Genomic DNA, 24,333 nt, shown 5'->3' with positions numbered 1-24,333 from the left:
ACAGCACTGTGGGTGTACCTACACCACATGGACTGCAGCGGTTCAAGAAAGCAACTCACCAGCACCTTCTCAAGGGCAACTAGGGATGGACAATAAATGCTGGCTCAGCCAGCGAAGCCCACATCCCATGAATGAATGAAAAAAAAATCCTTTCCCATCCTTAGAGTCTTCCTCAAATTTACTAAACAGATTATTTACTAAAGACACCATACAGATTGTTGTGTTGAGTTAATGCTATATCCTGTATTCAAATATAATCTAGGGAATATTCAGTGAATTTGAAAGAATTCATAAATTTGAAAGAGTTAACATAACCCATGGAAATCTAATGTATCTGTGGTGCTGCCAGTTAATTGTGATTTTGTGTATGAGTTTATGGGTGGAGGCTTTCATGAATGATCGGACATGTAAAACTAATGAGAGGTAACTTGTTAACTCCTGACTTGCACTGCAGTGACATCTTGCTTCATGCCACATTAGAAAGCAAGTGCTTAACCAGCATGTTATACAACAATGTACAGTTTCTGAGAAAATTATTTCTCAGTAAATGCCCTGATATTATCTGCTGGCCCTGTTCCAACTTAGATGAAATTTGACAGTATTTGTCAATGCTTCCTCTCCCCCATTAGTATGTGTGTAAACTCTGCAATTGAACTTTCAAGTTCCTACAATAACAATTGTTATGAAAATTTGTTTAAAGCTCTTAACATTAAATGAGTTTAGGTTTAGCATGAGTCATTGTGCAAACCATTCTATCTTCACTCTCGCTATTGGATGTTAGTGGATCCAATGTGCCCAGCAGCCTTGTGTATTCCATGGTGTTGTTTGTTGTCTCTCTCTTATTGAGGGCATGTTGGCTTATGCCAAACAACATAGCCTTGGCAGAGTACAAAGTGCTCTTCTGACCTAATGTCTATCTCTCCTGCTTGTCCCCTATGTCTCTGTTATGCATCATCACTGATCTCTCCAACGGATAATGCGAACAGCCCAGAATTGAATGTAAATGGGGGAAGATTAGCCACCGTTAATTTACTTCTCACTTAAAATCTCTCTTGCTAGAGCAGGGCTCCACAAACATGACTAACTTTCCAGCAGCATGCCAAAGGGCTGCTCTTCATGAGGATACATAGGCCACAATTGCATTTATATAGACTCTTTAACATAAAAAAAATCCTGAGGTGTTTCACGGAGGTGGATGAAAGACAGAACTGTGAACTTGAATCAGTTGTGGACAAAATAATAGAAAGCATCCTGAAATAGAGAACAGAGAAATAATCAGGAGAGGCACGATATGGTAAGTCAACGATATGACCTGTGTATAAACATTAGGTGGGACTCTTGCTTCTGATTTGGAAAGTTCAAGCCCTATATCAGGACCTGAGCAAAAAATTGAGGCTGACACTTCAGTGTGGTACTGAAGGAATGCTGCACTGTTGGTTGCAGTTGGGTGGGGGGAGCTCTTTTGGATGAGACATTAAACCAAGGCACTGATTATTTGCTAAATTGGACATATCTGAAAAAGGACAAAAGAGTTCTTCAAGTAGCCTGACTAAAGTTTACCCATTAACCAACACCATTAAGTAAACAGATACCGGGCTATCTCATTTTCTGTTGCGAGTCCTTGCTGTGTGCAGATTTGCTGAGAAATTTGCCTACATAACAATGTAGGTAATAACTGTAATTCACTGGCTGTAATATACTTTTGAGAAGCTCTGAGGTTGAGACATTACATTAATTTCCATTCTTTGTCTAAGTGCAATTAGTTTTCATGTTTTCAATTTACTGAAATTCATACAGCTAACCATGAAGTAGACCTTATTCTTTTTTTCATTCCTATGACCTGAAATTTTCCACTTACCCCCAGTCTTTGTTATACATCTGACAAAGTAGCTATTCCAGGCATCTGCTTCCAGCAGTCTTTGAACTGGTGATCAGGAAGTATGGAAGATATGATGAAGTGAATTGCCTTCAACTGTTGCTTTATTTTCTCTCTTGTCCTGTCTCTGCTTGACACTGTTTTTAAACAAATGGATTAGCCGAGGTCAACAAATTATCTTGCGAGGAAACTAGGAGTAAAACTAGAACTGTATCAATCTGCTGGCACACCAATTATTTCCTTTGTGTATCCTGTGCATTTAAAATAAATGAAACCCCTGTTTGACCTGGATTTGCTGAATAATATTTAATTCCAAATACAGGCAAAAGCAAATGGCTGGCTGCCCAGTGCAGCTGACTGCTGCTTCAGCTGTTGGACGAAGGTTTGTATCAATGACAAAACAAATGAATTTCAGTCAACTAAAGCATTCAAAATTCAACATGATGTGAACTTTCAGCTTGAATGACTTTGTGCATTTTTGCTGTCAATACTAATGCTAGTTCGAATAAAATAGCCTCTAATAATCAATGCTTCAGGATAGATGTTCCTTATTGTGGAAATAATTTGCAGCACATGTAAATAAGGGGAAAAGCTGCTCCACTTCAATTGCATAGTTGTAAATTTACAATGTTAATCCTGTGTCTCTGTTCAGTGGGTAATTGCCTTTTCTAATTATCTTGCTATTAAGGAACATAAGGAACATTGCTTGTAGCTGCTGAAACACATGATGAAGCCTTCTATTAAGACATTAACTGGTTAAGATTTTTAAAAAAGACATGCATTTCTACAGCACCTTTCATGACCTTGGGACTTGCCGAAGTGTTTTACAACCAATGAAGTACTTTTCAAGTTTAGTCACTGATGTAATGTAGCAAACATACAGCAGCCAATTTGCACTCAGCAAGGTTCCACAAACAGTAATATAAGATAATGACCAGATGATCTGTTTTTTAATGATGATGGTTGAAGGTAAATATTAGCCTGGACACTTGGGGCAACTCATTTATTACAGTGCCTGCCTACAGTAACACTGAGTGTTAGCCAAAATGTTATATTTGAGTCTCTAGACCGGGACTTGGATCCACAACCTTTCATGGGATGTAGGCATTGTTGACAAGTCCAACCCTAATTGCCCTCAAACTGAGTGGCTTGCTAGGCAATTTCAGAGGGAAATTGCTGTGGGCTTGGACTCACATGTAGGCCAGACCAGGTAAGGATGGCACCAGGTGGATTTTTACAACAATCTATGGTAGTTTCATGGTCAACATTACTGAGACTAACTTTATAATCCCAGATTTATTAATAGAATATAAATGATGGGATTTGAACCCATATCCCCAGAGCATTAGTCTGAGCCTCTGGATTACTAGTCAAGTGACATTACCACTATGCCACCATCTCCCCACAAGGTTAAATAACTACAATTTTTTTTAATATAATGTATGTGTATCTTGGAGACATTGGACTTGATTTTAATTTGAGTTAATTAAAAATTTTGCCCAATACCTCCTTAACCATTCATGAGAATAGATGGTAAATCAGTCAAGTGTCTGTTGGGAAGTAATGTAGGATGTATAGTGTTGTTTTGTGCTAAGAGGTGAAGTGCAAGTTTATAACTGATATCAGTGATTTCTCATCAATGATTTCTCATTTATGCATAAATGAAATGCATTGCACAGACTCCTTAACTCAACGGGAACACATTGACATAATGGCATTACTTTAAGAGATAATTACGTGTGTAAAAGGGAACTCCTTGGTGACTGAGACCAGCACAAATAGTTAATAGTGACATGCTTTTCCTCTCCTGAAGGGGTCCTTGGTAATTGGGTTATAATGTTAAGTTGATACCTATCTCACTGTATTTAAGAGTTTGTGTTTTATTATCTCATTGGCTTGGTTTAATAGTTAATACCAGAGTTTCATCTTCCTCGAACTTGTATTATAGTAATTGAGATATATGACAATGCAAATAGTTTCTTGTCCAATATGGCTCTTCCTACTCCCCTAACAGCCTCTTGTCTCTTGCCTACCTCACATTCTCTCTGATTTTCTGCGCTTTAAACCCCACGTGTTTCATTTCTGGTTCTTCTACTACACCACAATTTCCTTGTCCTGTCTGTTTCTCTTGGGGTAGATTCTCGGCTTGCCGTCTGAGCATGAAACAATTGTTGTGAATCAGCTACCACATGGAAAGTGCCAAGATTTAAGTTCCATTGATTTCAGTCTGCACTTCTGTTTTATGCCTAGGTGGTAAAGTTGAAAATTCACCCCTTGCCCTTGAAAAGTTATTTTCAACCTGTAGTGTTAGTGAGAAGCAGATTGCCCCTATTTGTAATAGCATGTGGATAGAGTAGTTCTTGGGTTTGGTCAGGTTTATCCACAATATGGTTGTACCATCTCATTTTGATCAGGAGAGTTTTTGCATTCTCAGGATGTAATTGTCACTGCCGAACTGGCATTTATTGCCTATACCTAGTTGTCCTTGAGTGGAACCATTTGCAGTTGTTTGTAATGACTTTAATACAACTGAGTGGCTTGCTTGACTACTTCAGAAGGCAGTTGAGAACTAGGCACATTGGCTTGGGACTAGCAATGCATAAAAATAAACTGGATAAAAATGGCCTGCTCCCTTGCTTGGAGGACATTAGTGAACAGTTGAGTTATTACAACAATCCAACAACTTTGTAGTCAAGAACAAATTCTGAAATCAAACACTACTATATTGGGATATGAACACACTGGACTATTAGTCCAGGCCTTGTAATTACTAGGCTAGTAACATAGCCGCTACCTATGTTTTTTTAACTCTCCTCCCTCCTCCTCCTCCTCCTCCTCCTCCTCCCTCTCCCTCTTCCTCCTCCTCCTCCCTCCCCCCTCCTCCACAACCAATCAGAATTCCACAGAGTGCTTTGTTATTCTGTTCACAACTCGGTTAGGACGTCCTTTGTCATGTGGAAAGAGGATTGTGAAATGACTGACTGAGCTGGTAGGAATTACCATTTAGACAGCATACCAGTTTTGACAATTTTATTTATTCTATGGCTGCTGATTATGCTTCCACATTATCTATAAGGCAGCCACATGGACTATCCCTCACATGTTTATCATGTATTATTGCTCAGAATTTTCCAATCCTTAAAACAGTATTTTCAACAGGTGTCTTTTGAGTGCATGGGTTGGGGCCAATTTGGGCCTTCCTCTCTGCAAAAATTTTTCTATCGCCTCTACCAAGCGCAAGGGGTAACTGATTATTGAAGTAAGACTACTCGTGTTGTAATGTGTGTATGTTCAATTTAACTTTGTTACTAAAGACATCTGCTGATCAAAATTCTGATCCATTGATCCTGATTGCTGCTGCTTGGTACCGTTCAGATAACTAAACTATATCATGCAAAAAAAACTCTTGCAATAATCTGATCTTTTACCATCCTGGTAGTCATATGATACAATGAAAAAGGAATTAACTGGAAATTTCAGTTCTCAGTAAACTTCCAGGTATTATTTGAAAATGAAGGGAGGAGTGTACGGGGTTCGTTGCTTGGATTGGCATGGGATGACAGTTCGCCTATGTTAGAACAGTAGTACGTTAAATAATTAACCAGGGACCTTGGTGTTATAAAGTTGAAATACAGTACATAGCTGAGTCATACTTTGGAATATAGCCATTAGTTCATGGAATAGTACATTCCAGAAAAAGGTCATAACCAGGAAAACATCCGACAACTCTTTCCTTCTCTTCTGTGTTTTTAATTTTTCGGGGTGTTGTTGGGGTTTCACCACTTAATCTTGAGCTTCTTGGAGTTTGTGCACTAGTATCATAAATATGGAATTGATATTTTAGGAGCTTGAGGTTAAAGTGCCACCATGCTAAAATAACTCCACTTTATTATGTTGTACAAAAAAAGTATTCATGATGAAACTGCGTGATGAATCGACTTGGCTGCTGCACATTTGTCTTGCGATCTCTGTGAATGGTAGAGCTTCACAAGATTGGAAGGTTATTGTTGCATGCAGACATTATTGTTGCATACATAAATTTCCCAGCAGTTCATGCATGAGATATCTACAGGCTTTCTCAATGCAGAACTCTTTTACTTCCTGAGCTAATCCACAAAAGTTGCCACCAGTAACAACAATGCCACTTTAAAAGTTGCATTAGTTGTTGCCATTCTGAAGTGTCTTTTTGTTTCTCCCCTCCTAAACTGAAGGAGGTAACATGTTGGTGTACAATTCCCCGGACCCAACAGAATTTTGCGCAAGAGGCCAGTCTTCATGGCGTAAGCTGAGGCAATGATTATCAGCAAACTATTCAACTATGGGGTAAGCCAGCTGAACCTGTTGCTGTCCACAGCGGAGACCTATCCATGTATGTTTCCAAGCGATGAGGAGTGGTGACCCTGACCACATTTACTTCTCCTGGGACACATTTCTGTGACTAATATAGGGTAAATAGAGAACTAATTAGCATTTTGAGGTGTCCACTTATTTATTTGTTAATATCACTGATCAGGTAAAGCTTGCCCATGGGTAAGTATAAGAACATAAGAAATAGGAACAGGTCTAGGCCGTACATCCCCTCCAGCTTGCTTGCTAGTCAATAAGATCGTGGCTGATCTTCCACCTCAGTTCTGTTTTCTTGCCCTGTCCTCATGTGTATAAAGCTTGCTGGGAAAAAAAAAGTTACCATTCCTGAAACTAATAACAACAAATGGTGACCAGAAGAAATGATGTGATCTCCATTCCTGATATGGTTGCGGGTGGGCTTCCAAACTTTGTATTGGACTGCATTGGACTAGGGGGGAGGTTGAGTTGTGGCTGCATTGCACCTTGGTAATGTGGCCCTTTATTATATTCAAGGCCATACAAAGTTACCTTTTTTTAGTAATTGTTCATGGTATTTATTGTTTTAAATGTTTTGCTACAGTTTTACACTTATTTTTATTTATTACAGCGATATGTCGATGGAGGAATTACAGATAACTTACCTCAGTATGAACTCAAAAACACAATTACAGTGTCTCCCTTCGCTGGAGAAAGTGACATCTGTCCTCGTGATTGCTCTAGCAATATGCATGAACTAAGAATAACCAATACCAGCATTCAGTTCAACCTGCAGAACTTGTACCGCCTTTCCAAGGCCTTATTTCCTCCTGAACCAGAGGTAAGAACAAATAAATAAGGAGGGAGTTCTGTCTAGTGCTGCAGATTCATGATTTCCAACCAAATCCATACAAGAATGCCTCACTTAACCCAGCTTCTTGTGGAATCTGAGTGCACAAATTCTCTCAAGATATGAACAGAGGGTGGGTGTGGGTGTGCATGCTTAAACTTTTCTGTTCCAGTAGATGTGAAACTGTATACCTTAGGCATGGTGTTGCAAAGATCAGTAAAGTTCCTCCTCTTAACTATAGAAGAATCACTGTAAACAGGCAACTTTCAGCTCCAAGGAGTTTGTGATGGTCTGGTATTTGGAAGGTCAATCTGATCACAGGACCAGTTTTCCCAGCTGAATTGATGCGGAAGGTAATGGGTAGAAATCCTGTTCCTACAGGTCTTGTGCATTCGGTTAATTCCAAATTAATACGTCTAAGTTTGAGTGGGGATGCGTGACAAAGAGATCTTAATGGTTATTTTATGGTGTGGCTCTGCTGTAACTGCAGCCAGTGCTAAGTAGCCTATTTTTGTGCAGTGTCGTTTAGCTGAACATTTTCTTCATACAAATCTTCAAAAGAAAAGAATGTTCCAGTAATGAGAATGGAATGTCCACGACTTACAAGAAGTGTTACCTAACTAAAAATAATAGTGCATTATATAGAAAGTATTCTTGCTTTGCTGATTTGAAGTGGCAGAGAGGCAAAGAAATGAGATATTGAGGTGTGCTATTCCAGAGCTCACTGTGTTTTGTTCTCTTCCCAATATATGTATTGGGGTAACTGTGGGGAGACATTTTGGAAATTCCTGCTAGACGTTCAGACGACTAAACCTGTAACTTATCAGTACTTCTGTCTAAAAGCTATTTATCAAATGTAATACTGCAGAGGAACTAGCCTGCTTATTCATTCCTTAAAAAAAAATGTGTGACATGTTCTATGAATTGTGTGGATCAAATCTGAAACTACCTGCAGGGAAGAGAGCCCACATCCAAGAATGAGCCATCCTTGGGATGTTTCAGGCGAGTTTGATATTCTCCTGTTTAGTCTGCTTTTGTTCCCACATTGGAATAATTATCTACTAACCAACTGCAGCGATGGTACTGCTATTCCTTGTCCTACATTCAGCTCTATTGACTGTTCCTGGACAAACTTAAAGCAGAAAACTGTTGGCAATTTATGATCCTGATCAAAGCTTTTGCATTATGACAGATTTTTTTTTATTCATTGTGGCATTGCTGGCAAATCCAGCATTTATTGGCCATCCCTCATTGGCCTTGAGAAGGTAGTGGTGAGCCATCTACATGAACCATTACAGTTCGTGTACTGAAGGTACACTCATGTTGCTATTAGGTCAGGAATTCCAGAATTTTAACCCAGTCATGAAGGATTGCTGATATATTTATAAGTCGGGAATGTATGAGACCTGGAGAGGCACTTGGAGGTGATGGTGTTCTCACGCACATGCTGCCCTGTCTGTCTAGGTGGTGGAAGAATGGGTTTAGGAGATATTGTCGAAGAAGTCTTGGCGAGTTGCTGCAGTGCATCTTGAGGATGGTATACACTCTCAAATCGTGGTGACTTGGTGATGGAGGGAATGAAGGTTTAAGGTGGCAGATCAGCTGCCAATCAAGAAGGCTACTTTGTCCCGGTTGGTGTTGAGCTTTCTAGTGTTGTTGGACCTGCAGTCATCCAGGTAAGAGGTGATTATTCCATCACACTCACGATTTGTTACTTGGTGGTGGTGGACAGTCTTTTGGGAGTCAGGAGGTGAGTCACTTGCTGCAGAATTCCCAGTCTCTGACCTGCTCTTGTAGCCCTGGTATTTATATGGCTGGTCCAGTTAAGTTTCTGGCCAATGTGGATCTTGATGGTGGGGAATTAGATGATAATGCTGTTGAACATCAAGTGGAGGTGGTTAGACTCTCTTTTTGTTGGAGATGGTTATTTCATGGCACTCCACAGTCCAAGCCTAAATGTTATCCAGATCTTGTGGTATGCAGGCACGGGCTGCTTCAGTTTCTGAGGAATTATGAATGGTCCTGAACACTGCAATCATCAGCGAGCAATCCCATTCTGACCTATGTTAGCAGTGGAAGATGGTTGGGACCTGAGATCTTGTCCTGAGAAACTCCTGCAGCGATGTCCTGGGGCTGAGATGATTGGTCTTCAACAACCACAGCCCTTTGTGCTAGATATTACTCCAGTGGAGAATTGAATGTTATTGAAGCTGCACTCATCCAGGCAAATGGAAGGTATTCCATTGCACTCCTGACATGTGCCTTGTTAATGGTGAAAATGTTTAGTGGAGCCAATGAGAATCTCCCTGCTCATTTGCATTTACTTCAGTTTTGTTTCGATTCCTTGATTTGATTCTCAGTCAAATGCTGCCATGATGTCATGGGCAGTCACTTTTGCCACCCCTCTTGAGTTCAGCTCTTTTGTCCATGTTTTGACCAAGGCTGTAATGAGGTCAGGAGCTGAGTGGCCTTGGCGGAACCCAAACTGAGCATCAGTGAGAAGGTTATTGCTGAGTAAATGCAGCTTGATAGCACTATCAACAACACCTTTATCACTTTGCTGATGATCGAGAATAGACTGATGGCATGGTAATTGGCCAGGTTTGTTTGGCCTGCTTTTTGTGGACAGGGCATACCTGGGCAATTTTCTGCATTGACTGATAGATGTTAGTGTTGTCTTTCTTATTAATTTTGGGGATGTGGGTGTCGCTGGCTGCGTCAGCATTTATTGCCCATCCCTAATTGCCTGTAAGAAGGTGGTGGTCAGCTGCCTCCTTGAACCGCTGCAGTCCATGTGGTGTAGCTACACCCGCAGTGCTGTTAGGAAGGGAGTTCCAGGATTTTGACCTAGCGACAGTGAAGGAACAGCGATATATTTCCAAGTCAGGATGGTAAATGGCTTGGATGGGAACTTCCAGGTGGTGGTGTCCCTTTGTCTCTGCTGCCTTTGTGCTTCTAGATGGTAGTGGTCGTGGGTTTGGAAGGTGCTGTCTAAGGAGCCTTGGTGAGTTCCTGTAGCTGTAGTGGAGCAGTGTGGCTGAAGGCGATACTACTTTTGGAGCACAAGTGTCCACCTCTACAATCAGGGTGTTGTTAGGGCCTGAAGCGTTGCTGTTTCAAGTTCACTCAGCTGTTTCTTGATATCACTTGGGAGTGAATGAAATTTGCTGTAGCCTAGTTTCTTTGATGGTCGGGATCTCGGGAGGAGGTAACAATGGATCATCCACTCAGCACTGCCACTTGATGGTTGTAAAAGGCAAGGCTGACGTTTTTGCAGTCAGCTGATCCCCATCATTGAGGATGGGATGTTCATGGAGCCACCACCTCCTGTTAATTTAATAATTGACCATCACTATTCATCATTGGATGTGGCAGGACTGCAGAGCATTGATCTAATCTGTTAGCTGTGGGATTGCTTAGTTTTGTCCATAGCTTGCTGCTTCTGCAGCTTAGCATGCATGTAGTCCTGTGTTGTAGCTTCACCAGTTTGGCACCTCATCTTTAGGTGCAATGGGTGCTCTCCTGGCATGCCTTCCTATACTTGTATTTGAACCAGGGATGTTCCCCTGCCTTGATGGCAATGGTAGAGTGGTGGATGTGCCAGACCATGACATTACAGATTGTGGTTGAATACAATTCTGCTGCTGATGGCCCACAGCACATCATGGATGCCCAGTTTTGAACTGCTAGATCTTTTCTGAATCAATACCCTATTGTACAGTGGTAGTGCACAGAACATGATGGAGGGTGTCCCCAGTGTGAAGACAGGACTTCATCTCCAGAAGGATTGTGCTTGGGTCACTCCTGCCAATGCTTCATGGACAGATGCATAGGTGACAGGAGATTACCGAGGACAATGCCAAATCGGTTTGTCCTGCGTGTTGCTTCTTTCACCACCACCTGCAGATCCAGTGTGGCATCTCTGTCCTTCAGGATTTGGTGAGCAGTGGTGCTTCTCTGCCACACTTGGTGATGGATGAAATGTCCCATCCAGAGTACATTCTGTGCCCTTGTCCTCTGCTTCTTCCAAGAGATGTTTCAACACGGAGAAGTACAAATTTAGCAGTTGAGGGAAGGTAGTAGGTGGTAATCAGCTACAAGTTTCCTTGTCCATGTTTCAGCTGATGCCATGAGACTTTATGGGATCTGGAATCAATGTTGTGGTCTCCCAGGGCTACTCCTTCCTGACTACATACCACTATGCCACCACTTCTGGTGGGTCTGTCCTGCTGGGGACAGGATGTACCCAGAAATTGTTACAGAGGAGCCTGGGGTATTGGCTAAAAGGTATGATTCTGTGAATATAACTGTCAGGCTGCTGCTTGACTACTCTGTGGGACCACTTTTCCAGTTTTAGCACAAATCTCCAGATTTTAGTGAGGAGGACTTTGCAGAATTGACTCACATGGTGTGCCTTTGTCGTGTCTCAATCCAGTGCCTAGATCAATGCCGATTTTGTGCTTTTCTTTGACGTTGTGGTTTGGCATAACAGAATAGCTTACTAGGCTATTTCAGAGGGTATTTAAAAGTTAACTATGTTGCTGTGGGCCCGGAGTCATGTTTATAGGACAGACCAGGTAAAGATGGCAGATTTCCTTCCCCACGGGATATCAGTGAACCAATGGGTTTTTTATGACAATCCTATGACACTAGCTTTTGAATTCCAGATATTTTAAATTAAACTGAATTTAAATCACCTCCGCTTGTGTGGTGAGATTTGAACTCACGTTTATCAGATCAGTTAGTAAAGGCCTCTGGATAACTAGTCCATCAGGAGATAGAAAAGGCGTGTAAGAAAGGCAAGGTTACAGTGATCATGGGGGATTTCAATATGCAGGTAGACTGGGAAAATCAGGTTGGTAGTGGATCCCAAGAAAAGGAATTTGTGGAATGTCTACGAGATGGCTTTTTGGAGCAGCTTGTGGTGGAGCCCACTAGGGAACAGGCAATTCTAGATTTAGTGATGTGCAATGAGGCAGATTTGATAAGGGAGCTTAAGGTGAAGGAACCCTCAGGAGGAAGTGACCATAATATGATAGAATTTACCCTGCAATTTGAGAGGAAAAAGCTGGAATCAGATGTAACGGTATTACAGTTGAATAAAGGCAACTACAGAGGCATAAGGGAGGAGCTGGCCAGAATTGACTGGGAGATGAGCCTAGCAGGAAAGACAGTGGAACAGCAATGGCAGGAGTTTCTGGGAGTAATTTGGGAGACACAGCAAAAATTCATCCCTAGGAAGAAGAAGCATACTAAAGGGAGGACGAGGCAACCATGGCTGACAAGGGAAGTCAGGGACAGCATAAAAGCTAAAGAGAAAGCATACAATGCGGCGAAGAGCAGTGGGAAACCAGGGGATTGGGAAGCCTACAAAGACCAACAGAGGACAACTAAAAAAGAATTGAAGGGGGAGAAGATTAAATACGAGGGTAAACTAGCCAGTAATATAAAAGAAGATTGCAAGAGTTTTTTTTAGATATATAAAGGGTAAGAGAGAGGCAAAAATGGACATTGGGCTGCTGGAAAATGACGCTGGAGAAGTAGAAGTGGGGAACAAAGAAATGGCGGAGGAACTGAATAGGTACTTTGCGTCAGTCTTCACAGTGGAAGACACGAGTGACATCCCCAAAGTTCAAGAGAGTCGGGGGGCAGAGGTGAGTATGGTGGCCATTACCAAAGAGAAGGTGCTAGGAAAACTGAAAGGTCTGAAGGTGGATAAATCACCTGGACCAGATGGATTACACCCCAGAGTTCTGAAGGAGATAGCTGAAGAGATAGTGGAAGTATTAGTGGTGATCTTTCAGGAATCACTGGAGTCAGGGAGGGTCCCAGAGGACTGGAAAACCGCTAATGTAACCCCCCTGTTTAAGAAGGGAGTGAGGCAAAAGACGGGAAATTACAGGCCGATTAGCCTGACCTCGGTCGTTGGTAAGATTTTAGAGTCCATTATTAAGGATGAAATTTCAGAATACTTGGAAGTGCATGGTAAAATCGGGCAAAGTCAGCATGGTTTCATCAAGGGGAGGTCATGCCTGACAAATCTGTTAGAATTCTTTGAGGAGATAACGAGTAGGTTAGACAAAGGAGAGCCAATGGATGTTATCTACTTGGACTTCCAGAAGGCCTTTGACAAGGTGCAGCACAGGAGGCTGCTCAGTAAGATAAGAGCTCATGGTGTTAGAGGCAAGGTACTAGCATGGATAGAAGACTGGCTGTCTGGCAGGAGGCAGAGAGTGGGGATAATGGGGTCCTTCTCAGGATGGCGGCCGGTGACTAGTGGAGTTCCGCAGGGGTCAGTGTTGGGACCACAACTTTTCACTTTATACATTAATGATCTAGATGAAGGAACTGAGGGCATCCTGGCTAAGTTTGCAGACGATACAAAGATAGGTGGAGGGACAGGTAGTATTGAGGAGGCGGGGAGGCTGCAGAAAGATTTGGACAGGTTAGGAGAATGGGCAAAGAAGTGGCAGATGGAATACAAAGTGGGGAAGTGTGAGGTCATGCACTTTGGTAGGAAGAATAGAGGCATAGATTATTTTCTAAATGGGGAGAGAATTCAGAAATATAGAGTGCAAAGGGACTTGGGAGTCCCAGTCCAGGATTCTCTTAAGGATAACTTGCAGGTTGAGTCGGTAGTTAGGAAGGCAAATGCAATGTTGGCATTTATTTCGAGAGGACTAGAATAGAAAAGCAGGGATGTGCTGCTGAGGCTTTATAAGGCTCTGGTCAGACCACATTTAGAATATTGTGAGCAATTTTGGGCCCCGTATCTCAGGAAGGATGTGCTGGCCCTGGAGAGGGTCCAGAGGAGGTTCACGAGAATCATCCCAGGAATGAAAGGCTTAACATATGAGGAACGTTTGAGGACTCTGGGTCTATACTCGATGGAGTTTAGAAGGATGAGGGAGGATCTGATTGAAACTTACAGAATACTGAAAGGCCTGGATAGAGTGGACGTGGGGAAGATGTTTCCATTAGTAGGAGAGACTAGGACCCGAGGGCACAGCCTCAGAGTAAAGGGAAGACCTTTTAGAACAGAGATGAGGAGCAACTTCTTTAGCCAGAGAGTGGTGAATCTATGGAATTCATTGCCACAGAAGGCTGTGGAGGCCAGGTCATTGAGTGTATTTAAGACTGAGATAGATAGGTTCTTGATTGGTAAGGGGATCAAAGGTTACGGGGAGAAGGTGGGAGAATGGGGTTGAGAAACTAATCAGCCATGTTTGAATGGTGGAGCAGACTCGATGGGCCGAATGGCCTAATTTCTGCTCCTATGTCTTATGGTCTTATCAGCGGGTGCCTCAATTTCTTCCCTGAGCATTAGTAACTTGGAGTATCAAGCTCTAATCTGGAGCAGATGCAACTTGTAATAAACTATCAGGAAGCTTTTGATCACTGTTGACATTTTGTAACCCTGCATAACTGGTGTCCTGAGAATGATTGGAAGGGAGTACATTGGTGGTGTATCTGGCTCAATTAAGCTATGACTGATGATCTCAAACCTGCAACGGTTGAATTGGCAGATGAAGCACTTTTTAGCCTGTAAGCAATTTAGTTTAGTATATTGATCCTTGAGTTGCCAGTTGAAGGCCATCTTCACTCTGGGAAGAATCCTTATCCCCCATATTTTTTCTGATTCACCAATATGGCAAAGATGGACAGGCATTAGAGGGTGCCTAAAACCAACATGAGCTGTTTACAAAATCCACAGAATCTGAGCTATTCTCAGAGCAGGCAAGTCCATGCAAAACTTGCCTTGCATGAGCCAGATGAATTGCCTCCAGATCAGAGTTTAATACTTTTGGTTGCTACAAGGTATAGGTGTGAAGAAGCATGGGTAGTAGGCTGTGTGATTAGAACAAACTTTCCATTGAAGCAGATGCAAAGCTATGTTACTTTTGCATAGATAAAAGCAAAATACTGTGGATGCTGGAAATCTGAAACAAAAACAGAAAATGCTGGAAAAACTCAGCAGGTCTAACAGCATCTGTGGAGAGAAAAATAGAGTTAACATTTCGAGTCCGTATGGCCCTTCCTCAGAGCTGAAGAGAAGTATAAGTGTCACATGTCACGTGTTAGTGGAAATGTCACATTTCCACTTAGAGTCACAGACTCATAGGGCCTTTTTCTGTGCTGTAGGCCTCTTCGGCCCATCGAATCTGCACCGGTCAAACAAGTACCTAACTATTCTAATCCCATTTTCCAGCACTAGGCTCCTAGCCTCGTATGCCATGGCATCGCAAGTGCACTTCCAAATACTTCTTAAATGTTATGAGGGTATCTGCCTCTACCACTCTTTAAGGTAGTGAGTTCCAAATTCCCACCACCCTCTGGGTAAAAGAATTCTTCCACACATCCCCTCTAAACCTCCTGCCCCTTACCTTAAATCTATGCCCCCAGGTTATTGATCTCTCCACCAAGGGGAAAAGTTCCTTCCCGTCTACCCTATCTATGCCCCTCATAATTTTATACACCTAAATCATGCCCCCCCTCAATCTCCTCCTGCTCCAGGGAAAATAACCCCAGTCTATCCAATCTCACCTCATAACTAAAACTCTCCAGCCCAGGCAACATCCTGGTAAATCTCCTCTGAACTCTAGCGCAATCACATTCTTCTGATCCTCGATACTTCCCAGGGGCCTACCATTCATCGTGTATTCCCTTGCCTTGTTTGTCCTGCCCAAGTGCATCACCTCACACAATTCCGGATTAAATTCCATTTTCCACTGATCAGCCCATCTGACCAGCCTGTCTATATCCTCCTGTAATCTAAGGCTACCCTCCTCACTATTTACCACCCCACCAATTTTCGTGTCATTCGCGAACTTACTGATCAACCCTCTTACATTCAACTCTAAATCGTTTATATATACATCACAAACAGCAAGGGACCCAACACCGATCCCTGTGGAACCCCATTGGATACATGCAACCAGTGGCTTCCTGCCACTCAGCCAATTCTAGATCGAATTTGCCAAATTGCCTTGGATCCCATGGGCTCTTACCTTTGTTATCAGTCTTCCATGTGGGACCTTATCAAAAGCCTTGCTGAAGTCCAAGTAGACTACTTGGTCCTCACTTACACACCTGGGCACCTTTTCGAAAAACTCAATCAAATTGGTCAGACATGACCTCCCCTTAACAAAACCATGCTGACTGTCTTTGATTAATCCCTGCCTCTCCAAGTGTAGATTAATTCTGTCCCTCAGAATAGCTTCCAATAGTTTCCCCGCCACTGAGGTTAGACTGACTGGCCTGTAGTTCCCTGGTTTATCCCTTCCTCCCTTCTTGAATAATGGTACCACATTGGCTGTCCTCCAGTCCTCTGGCACCTTTCCTATGGCCAGAGGGGTATTGAAAATTATTGCTAGCACCCCTGCTATCTCCTCCCTTGCCTTACTCAGCAGCCTGGGATACATTTCATTCGGGCCTGGAGATTTATCTACTTTTAAGCCTACCAGACCACGTAGACCCTTCTCCCTTTCTATGCTAATTTCTTTAATTATAATCACAGTCCTTCTGCCTGATTTCCATACCCACATCATCCCTCTCACTTGTGAACACTGACACGAAGTATTCATTTAGAACCCTACCTACGTCTTCCAGCTCCACATACAAATTACCACTATGGTCTTTAATAGGCCCCACCCTTTCCCTAGTTATCCTCTTACTCTTAATGTACTTGTAAAATAACTTTTGGATTTTTCTTTATTTTACTTGCCAATGTTTTTTCATGCCCCCTTTTTGCTCTCCTAATTTCCTTTTTAAGATCCTCCCCCCACGCCCGCGCCCCGCTCCTACTCATTCTATACTCCTCTAGGGCTTCCGCTGTTTTGAGCCCTTGGTATCTGCCATAAGCCTCCTTTTTTCTCTTTATCCAATCCTGTATATCCCTCGACATCCAGGGTTCCCTGGATTCATTGGTCCCACCCTTTGTCTTTACTGGAAAATGTTGGCCCTGTACTCTCCCTATTTCCTTCTTGAATGAGTCCCACTGCTCTGACACAGATTTAGTTAAAAGTAGCTGTTCCCAATCCACTCTGGTCAAATCACACCTGATCTTGTTAAAATCGGCATTCCCCCAATTTAGAACTCTGATTCCTGGCCAATCCTTGTCCTTTTCCATAACAACTTTGAATCTAACGGAGTTATGATCACTATCTGCAAAATGCTCCCCCAGTGATACCTCCACCACTGGCCCGGCTTCATTCCCTAAAATTAAGTCCAGGACCGCCCTCTCTCTTGTAGGACCTTCTATATACTGGCTTAAAAAGCTCTCCTGGATGCATTTTAAGAATTCTACTCCCTCTAAACCTATCACACTATGACTAACCCAGTTGGGGAAATTGAAATCCCCCATTATTACTACCCTATTATTTATACACATATCTGAAATTTGCCTGCATGCCTGCTCTTCTATTTCTCTCTGACTGTGTTTGGGGGCCTATAGTACACTCCCAGCAATGTGATTGCTCCTTTTTTGTTTTTCAGTTCTACCCGTATGGCTTCATTTGAGGAGCCTTCTAATATTTCATCCCTCCTTACTGCTGTAATTGATTCCTTGATCAATATTGCGATACTCCCTTCTCTTTTACCTCCTTCCCTGTCTTGCCTGAAGACCCTATATCCTGGAATATTGAGCTGCCAATCCTGCCCCCTCTCAACCATGTCTCTGTGACATCAGTTACATCATATTTCCATGTGTTAATTTGTGCCCTTAACTCATCTGCCTTATTCGTCAGGCTCCTTGCATTAAAATAAATACCATCCAACCTTACCAAGCTCCCTTATGCTTTAACTGGCCTATAATTTCTATGCCTTTCAGACTCACTTGCTCTCTCTTCTAATTTTTGTCTGTGCAATTCCCCCTGCTGAACCTCCTCTCAGGATCCCATCCTCTTGCCAAGTTAGTTTAAACCCTCCCCAACAACACTAGCAAACCTCCCCACAAGGATGTTGTTGCCATTACTGTTCAGGTGCAACCCGTCCACTTTGTACAGGTCCCACCACCTCCCAGAAATGGTCCCAATGTCCCAGAAATCTAAAGCCCTCCCTCCTGCACCATCTCTTCAGCCATGTATTCATCTGGGCTAACCTCCTATACTCTCTAGTGCGTGGCACTGGAAGATTACTACCTTTGAGGTCCTGTTTTTTAATCTGTTTCCTAGCTCCCTAAATTCTGCTTGCAGGACCTCATCTCTCTTTCTTCCTATGTCATTGGTACCAATATGTACTACGATCTCCCCCTTTAGAATGCCCTGCAGCCGTTCAGTGACATCCTTGACCCTGGCACCAGGGAGGCAACATACCATTCTGGAGTCACATCTACGGCTGCAGAAACCCCTGTCTGTTCCCCTTACTATTGAGTCTCCTATCACTATTGCTCTTCCCCTCTTTTTCCTCCCCCACTGTGCAGCTGAGCCACTCACAATGCCATGAGTGTGGCTGCACTCCCCAGAGGAATCTTCACTCTCACCGTTTTCCAACACAGAAAAACGGTTCTCGAGCGAGATGCACCCTGGGGATTTCCTGACTACCTGCCTGACACCTTTCTTCTGACTGATGGTCACCCATTCCCCCTCTGTCTACACTTCCGTAAGCTGTGGGGTGACCACGTCTTAAAAACGTGCTATCCACGAAACACTCAGCCTCGCGGATGCACCTCAGTGCCTCCAGCTGCTGCTCAAGCCCCAAAACTCGTGGCTTAAGTAGCTGCAGCTGGTGGCACTTCCTGCGCACTGGTCGGTCAGAGCGCAAGGAGCATCTAGGACTTCCCACATGTTGCAGGCAGTACATAACATGGGGCTGAGCTGCCCTGCCATACCTCTAGTTGAAAGAAAACCCTTACATGCAGTAAAATACAGTTTAAATACAGTTTTTAAAAAAAGTTAAATTGTTTATGTACTTTAAATAAAAACTAGAACCCTTACCTTTCCTTAGCTTAATCTATTTTAAACTGGAGAAAAACACTTACCCACTACTCACCAATCAGCTCTCACCTTTGTGCTGATGTCACTTTTTGAAGCTTCGCCGCACTCGCACTGGTTCTGATCTTTCTGCCGCGCTCTCGCACTGTCTTGTGATGTCACTCTTTGTGATTTTCAACAAGAATTGACTGCAGGACACTCTTCCCAGGCTGCTTCACCACGATGCTGACTGCAGGACGCTCTTCCCAGGCTGCTTCACTGCGATGCTGACTGCAGGACGCTCTTGCCGGACTGCTTCACCACGATGCTGACTGCAGGACGCTCTTCCCAGACTTCTTTTCAGCTCGGACGAAGGGACATACGGACTCGAAACGTTAACTCTGTTTCTCTCTCCACAGATGCTGCCAGACCTGTTGAGTTTTTCCAGTATTTTCTGTTTTTGTTACTTTTGCATAGTTCACCAGCACAGTTCATTGATCATTGAAGCATTACAGGCAGGTTTCAGTTCCATAAATGTCTTTTTGATAATAGGATACAGATTAACCAGAAGGCTGACTTCTCAGTAAACTTTCCACAGTAGGCATATTTAATACTAATGAAAAGTATGTGAAAATTTGTACAAGTTCGCAATTGCCATGCCCAAACCTAATACAGATTCGTCCACTCAATCTGTTTTAATCCATTTCGCAGGTGATGCGGGATATGTGGAAACAGGGATACAGTGATGCATTTGACTTCCTCAAGAGGAATTGTGAGTTTGGACCTATGATTTCCTGCTACATTTTTTTAACTATGCAGATTTATTTGCTGTTTCTATTTATTTAAGCCTGTGAGAACGATATTCTGTAAAATTAGATTAAATTACTCGAGGCAGTCGCAACCATTGCATATGTAGCCTAAAGAAGAGCTAATTCTTCAGGTGAGTCTGATTTAAAAAAAAAAATCAATGATAGGTCTACCCAATAGTTTTGCTTTTAAAAAGATGGTAAGGATCTTAAACCCATCTTTATAGACAAAGGGAGAAGGAAGGTGAAGATCTACTTACTGCTTGTGTTCCATCTGTTCCTCAGTGAGATTAGTTTTGGAGCACCCACTGGTCCATTGTTAACCAAGTAAACGTTGATGTCTAGCCTGGATATTCTCAGTGCATATGTTAGAGAGCATGCACCCCCATCCCTGAAGTCAAGATTCCTCTTTATTTTATCCAGTCCCTTTCCAGGGAGCCATTCCAGATCATTTCCATAAGGCGTCCATAAGGAAAAGTGCACAAGAGGTTTGAAGATTGAACACATTGTCCTCCTTTCCACATGGATGAATTAATGAGGAGCCAAATTATGCAGTCTTCATGTGCTTATTTTGTATGTTTTAGTGTGATCAAACAGGATAGCAGAATAATTCCTTTTTTGTGAAACACCAGATCAACACTTATACCCTAATAAAATGCATGGTAGTCTATGAATGTGCTGAATTTTACATTCCTTATCACTTAATTATTCAGTCGCCACATACGAATCCCTTTAATTCAGTGGAGAGACTGAAAAATGTGAAAGATGAACAGGGTCATGATATTGCTATGTTCACAACACAACTTGCCACTACTGATGAAGGCAACATTCCATGACACGACCTGTCTCCTAGATTTTGTCCTCTTCTGATGCCACAGAGCTTCCAATAAGTAAATTTGAAAACAAAACTGCACCTACAAGTCATTCTATAGGCAACATATTCACACACAATTGGTCTGAATTTCCCCCCAAATTTGGCTAGGTTTAATGTCATAGTGCTGGGAATTGCTTCTAAAACTGTCTCATTGCAGAAGGTTTTGAGGCAATCCAATTGGTAGTAACCATGTTTGTTTTATGGTTGCCACAAAGTTCACCATTGCTACCGCTGCAATTTTTAGGATTCTGACAGAGAAAAATCAAAAGGTTGATTGCTAACTTTAAAAAGCACTTGAACTGGGGGCTAATTTAACTGTTGGTTTATAGAGTAGTGTTTATTTATCTGGAAACAAATATCACTGACTCAGCTTTCGTTGTCTGCCATAGCTGTAGGATAACCTAACATAATCCCAGTCTTGTTATATTCATATTGAGCTACTTGCTAGGAGACATCACTGGTCTTCAGATTCTACGTAGAGAAAGGAAAGAAACTCCCTGGAGGGAGAAAGGGTGGTGTAGTTCTAACCTGCCTTTTGTTGGATCAACCAAATTATGGCATTGATGATATTCCACCTGAGGATCATGGTCTAAAGTTTTGGGAATTGAAAGAAGGATGAAGGGCTATACTTAGTTACTTGGAATAATTGGGCTTTTCAACATATTTTGTCTGTGTACTTTGGAGCAGAAGGTTGCTTCCAGGTTGTTTTTTGCCATCTGGTGGTGATGCTAAGTAACCACTCTCCAAAACATTTTTTTGATTACCAGTTTACTTCCTCTCCTATTGCCTTCAGAAATATTGGCTTTTTGCTGGTTTATGGTTCACCAGCACCTTTTTAAATTTTAGCAAAGCAGATTTAGCAGCAATTTGTATCTTATGGGCTGCAACAGTGTTTAAAACAAGTCAAATATAAAATCAAACCACTGCAGATGCTGGAAATATGAAACACTCAGATCTGGGAGCATCTATAGAGAGATAAACAGGGTTAACATTTCAAGTCGTGAAGATGGATGTTATTTTCTTTTAATATTTTGGGAATATGGTGGTATTCTGTAAAGAGGTGTGTGTGTGTGTGTCCAACTGGGGGAAGGTTAATGGAGACAATTTAGCTCATCTGTGAGAGCTGAGAGGTAAAAGGGTAAAGGTGCTAGATGCATGCATTTGCAATGAGAGGCTATGGTGAAGTTGGATTTACAAGTAAATAGGTTGGGTTTTAATTTGCATTAGAAGATAGGTAGGGACTTGGCTTTTCAGCTGTTTAAATTTCAAAAGGGAGCTTAAGGTACTTTTACAACTTAAAAGGTTTCATAAGTAAACAAGGGAAAGTTATCAAATTTTATTTGACCTGAAAATGGAGGCAGCAGGAAATATGAAAGGTTTTCATATTTTGGAAAAGTTGTGTTCTAAGAGGTGCTGAGGACAATGGAACCTTGAGATGAAAGGGGAAAAGGAAAGATGTTGAGCTGAATTGTGGTGGCTGTGTAGCGGGGATGTTCTGTGCAAACAGAAGGTGTGAAATCTAAAATAGCCATCCAGTCAAACCAGAAAAGTCTTTGTTTCAGAAAGCAGTTTGTTTTCTGAACTTTCTTGGATTTCCACAGCAGAGTGGAAGTGTTTGAGGAGTTGTGTGGTATACCTTTACTTAAGTAACAGCAGTTTTACCTTGGGGTAATATTACTGGATTTTTATTGTTAAAAATCTATAAGGGAGTTGTTGCTAAGTAGTTTACTTGTGTGTTCTGACCAAGTAGGTTTTCTTCTTTTTGGGATGGGGGTTGGGGGAATATTTTGTAAGACTGTTTCAACTGTGAAACTTTAATCGTATGTGCTTAAACTTTTCTTTCTTCTTGTTAATGAATCTTTTAACATTTCAAAACCCTAAAGGTGTTACTGGAGTTCTGTGCTTCTGGGGGAGGCTGTGGCATAGTGGTATTGTCACTGGACTAGTATTTTAGAGACCCAGGGTAATTTTCTGGGAACCTGAGCTCGAATCCCACCAATGGCAGATGGTGAAATTTGAATTCAATAAAAACCTGGAATTAATGGTATGATAGTGACCATGAAAACATTGCCAAATGTTATAAAAACTGATCTGATTCACTAATCTCCTTTTAAGGAAGAAAATCTGCAGTCCTTACCTGGTCTGGCCTACATGTGACTCCAGACCCACAGCAATGTGGCTGACTCTTAAAATGCCTTCTGAACAAGGACAGTCAGAGATGGGTAATAAATGCTGGCCTAGTCAGGGACACCCACATCCCACAAACAAAATTTAAGAAAAAAGCTTTTCCTCTTTGCTTTCAAAACACAAAAAAAGTTATGATCAGTAAGACAGGTTTCTGTTTGGAAACCTGTCTTCCTCAGCAAAAAACATCATCTGTGGTCATAACAAAGGCAAAGAATCCTATTTGACTTTAAAGATTCTCTGTTTCTCATTCAGCCGGTCTGGCTGTATCTGTGGAGAATTTCAAAAATATTAGCGTAAAGGGATAACATACACGTGGACTGAAAAAGGAATTTATTGTAAAGAGTTGAAGTAAATGCAGCACACACAATATCTTTAGACATGCAATTAACCAGAAAGTTGAATAATTTACCTGAACGTGGCATCATATCTGGTCCTGCAGCAGATGGTATCAGATTGCATTCAGGAACAGAAATTCTGACTGAACGTGACTGCAGCCCTTGTGTTCAGTGAACCCGGCACAGTCTAGGAATTGAAATTTGAGATTATTTGGTCTATACATCTTAATTATTCTGAGCAGTGGTTATACTTATTGAGCTATCAGTGTCAGTGGGTGGGGCTCCATGTATTTAATTTTTTTATATTCCATGCTGCTGTTTTTAAAAAATGATAAATCTTGCTCCTAATATTTCCTGATACTGATGTCTCTACAAATTCTATCAAAATGGATTTGGTTTTCTGAACATGCTAGCTTTTTTTTGCCCCCTCTTGAGTTGATGAAATTAGAATTGTCGGGACAGCCCATTTATTTTTCCTTCCCTGATCCTTGATGTTTCTATTGTACCAGCCTTTGTCAGGTTGTGGTTGGTTATTGAGAATGGGGAAGTGTGTTCATATAAATACAATAGCGAGGGACTTGCACGTCAGCCCTCAACATATACAAATAGTTGCTAGCTTTGCTTTGCTAAAATTTAAAAGGGCATCTGGTGTTGTTGAACTGTAAAGCACGATTTTCTACATAAGAAAACGTCTGCCAACCTTTTCCCTCCCAAGTAAGGTCCACTGACCAAGTGCCATGGCTTAAATTACTCATATACTGTATCCCAAAATTTGCATTTTGAATGAATCGGTACTCCCTGCTTCTATGATCTTCCTAGGGAATCTAATTCATAGATTTAACCACTCAAACTCAAAATACATTTTCTGCAGATTAGTTTTGAGCATAGGCCATGTCCTCTGGTTCCACTGTTTTGGAAAAATGAAATAGCTCATAACTTCGTGCTCTTGTAGCTTGTGGCATCATCTGAATCTACTTGTAGCCCTGTCTGGCTTTCTGGTTCTAGGGCCTCAAAATCAACCCTATTCCACCCAAATGCTGTCCTGACAGTATGCCTTTGCTCCAGTTGTGTTTCTTGTGTTTCCCAGTTGGTTCCTCCAGAAAATACAATTTGAGCTCACTCCAAATGCTTTTTCTTATGTCCAATAAAAACTGTCCAGCACTTCCAAATGGA

General features: G+C 42.0%; 1 protein-coding gene across 1 annotated transcript in view; it reads left to right on the top strand.

The window, feature by feature from the left end:
• Positions 1–24,333, top strand: part of pnpla2 (patatin-like phospholipase domain containing 2) — a 71,942-nt gene that overhangs the window by 31,829 nt on the left and 15,780 nt on the right. Inside the window, exons 4-5 of the mRNA XM_078548933.1 lie at positions 6,831–7,040; positions 19,670–19,730. Of these exons, the coding sequence (XP_078405059.1) occupies positions 6,831–7,040; positions 19,670–19,730 (271 nt within the window). The remainder of the gene's footprint in view (positions 1–6,830; positions 7,041–19,669; positions 19,731–24,333) is intronic.

Source organism: Cetorhinus maximus, chromosome 9, assembly GCF_964194155.1.
Source record: "Cetorhinus maximus chromosome 9, sCetMax3.hap1.1, whole genome shotgun sequence".
Lineage (NCBI taxonomy): Eukaryota > Metazoa > Chordata > Chondrichthyes > Lamniformes > Cetorhinidae > Cetorhinus > Cetorhinus maximus.
This window is presented reverse-complemented; position numbering and strand designations above follow the sequence as displayed.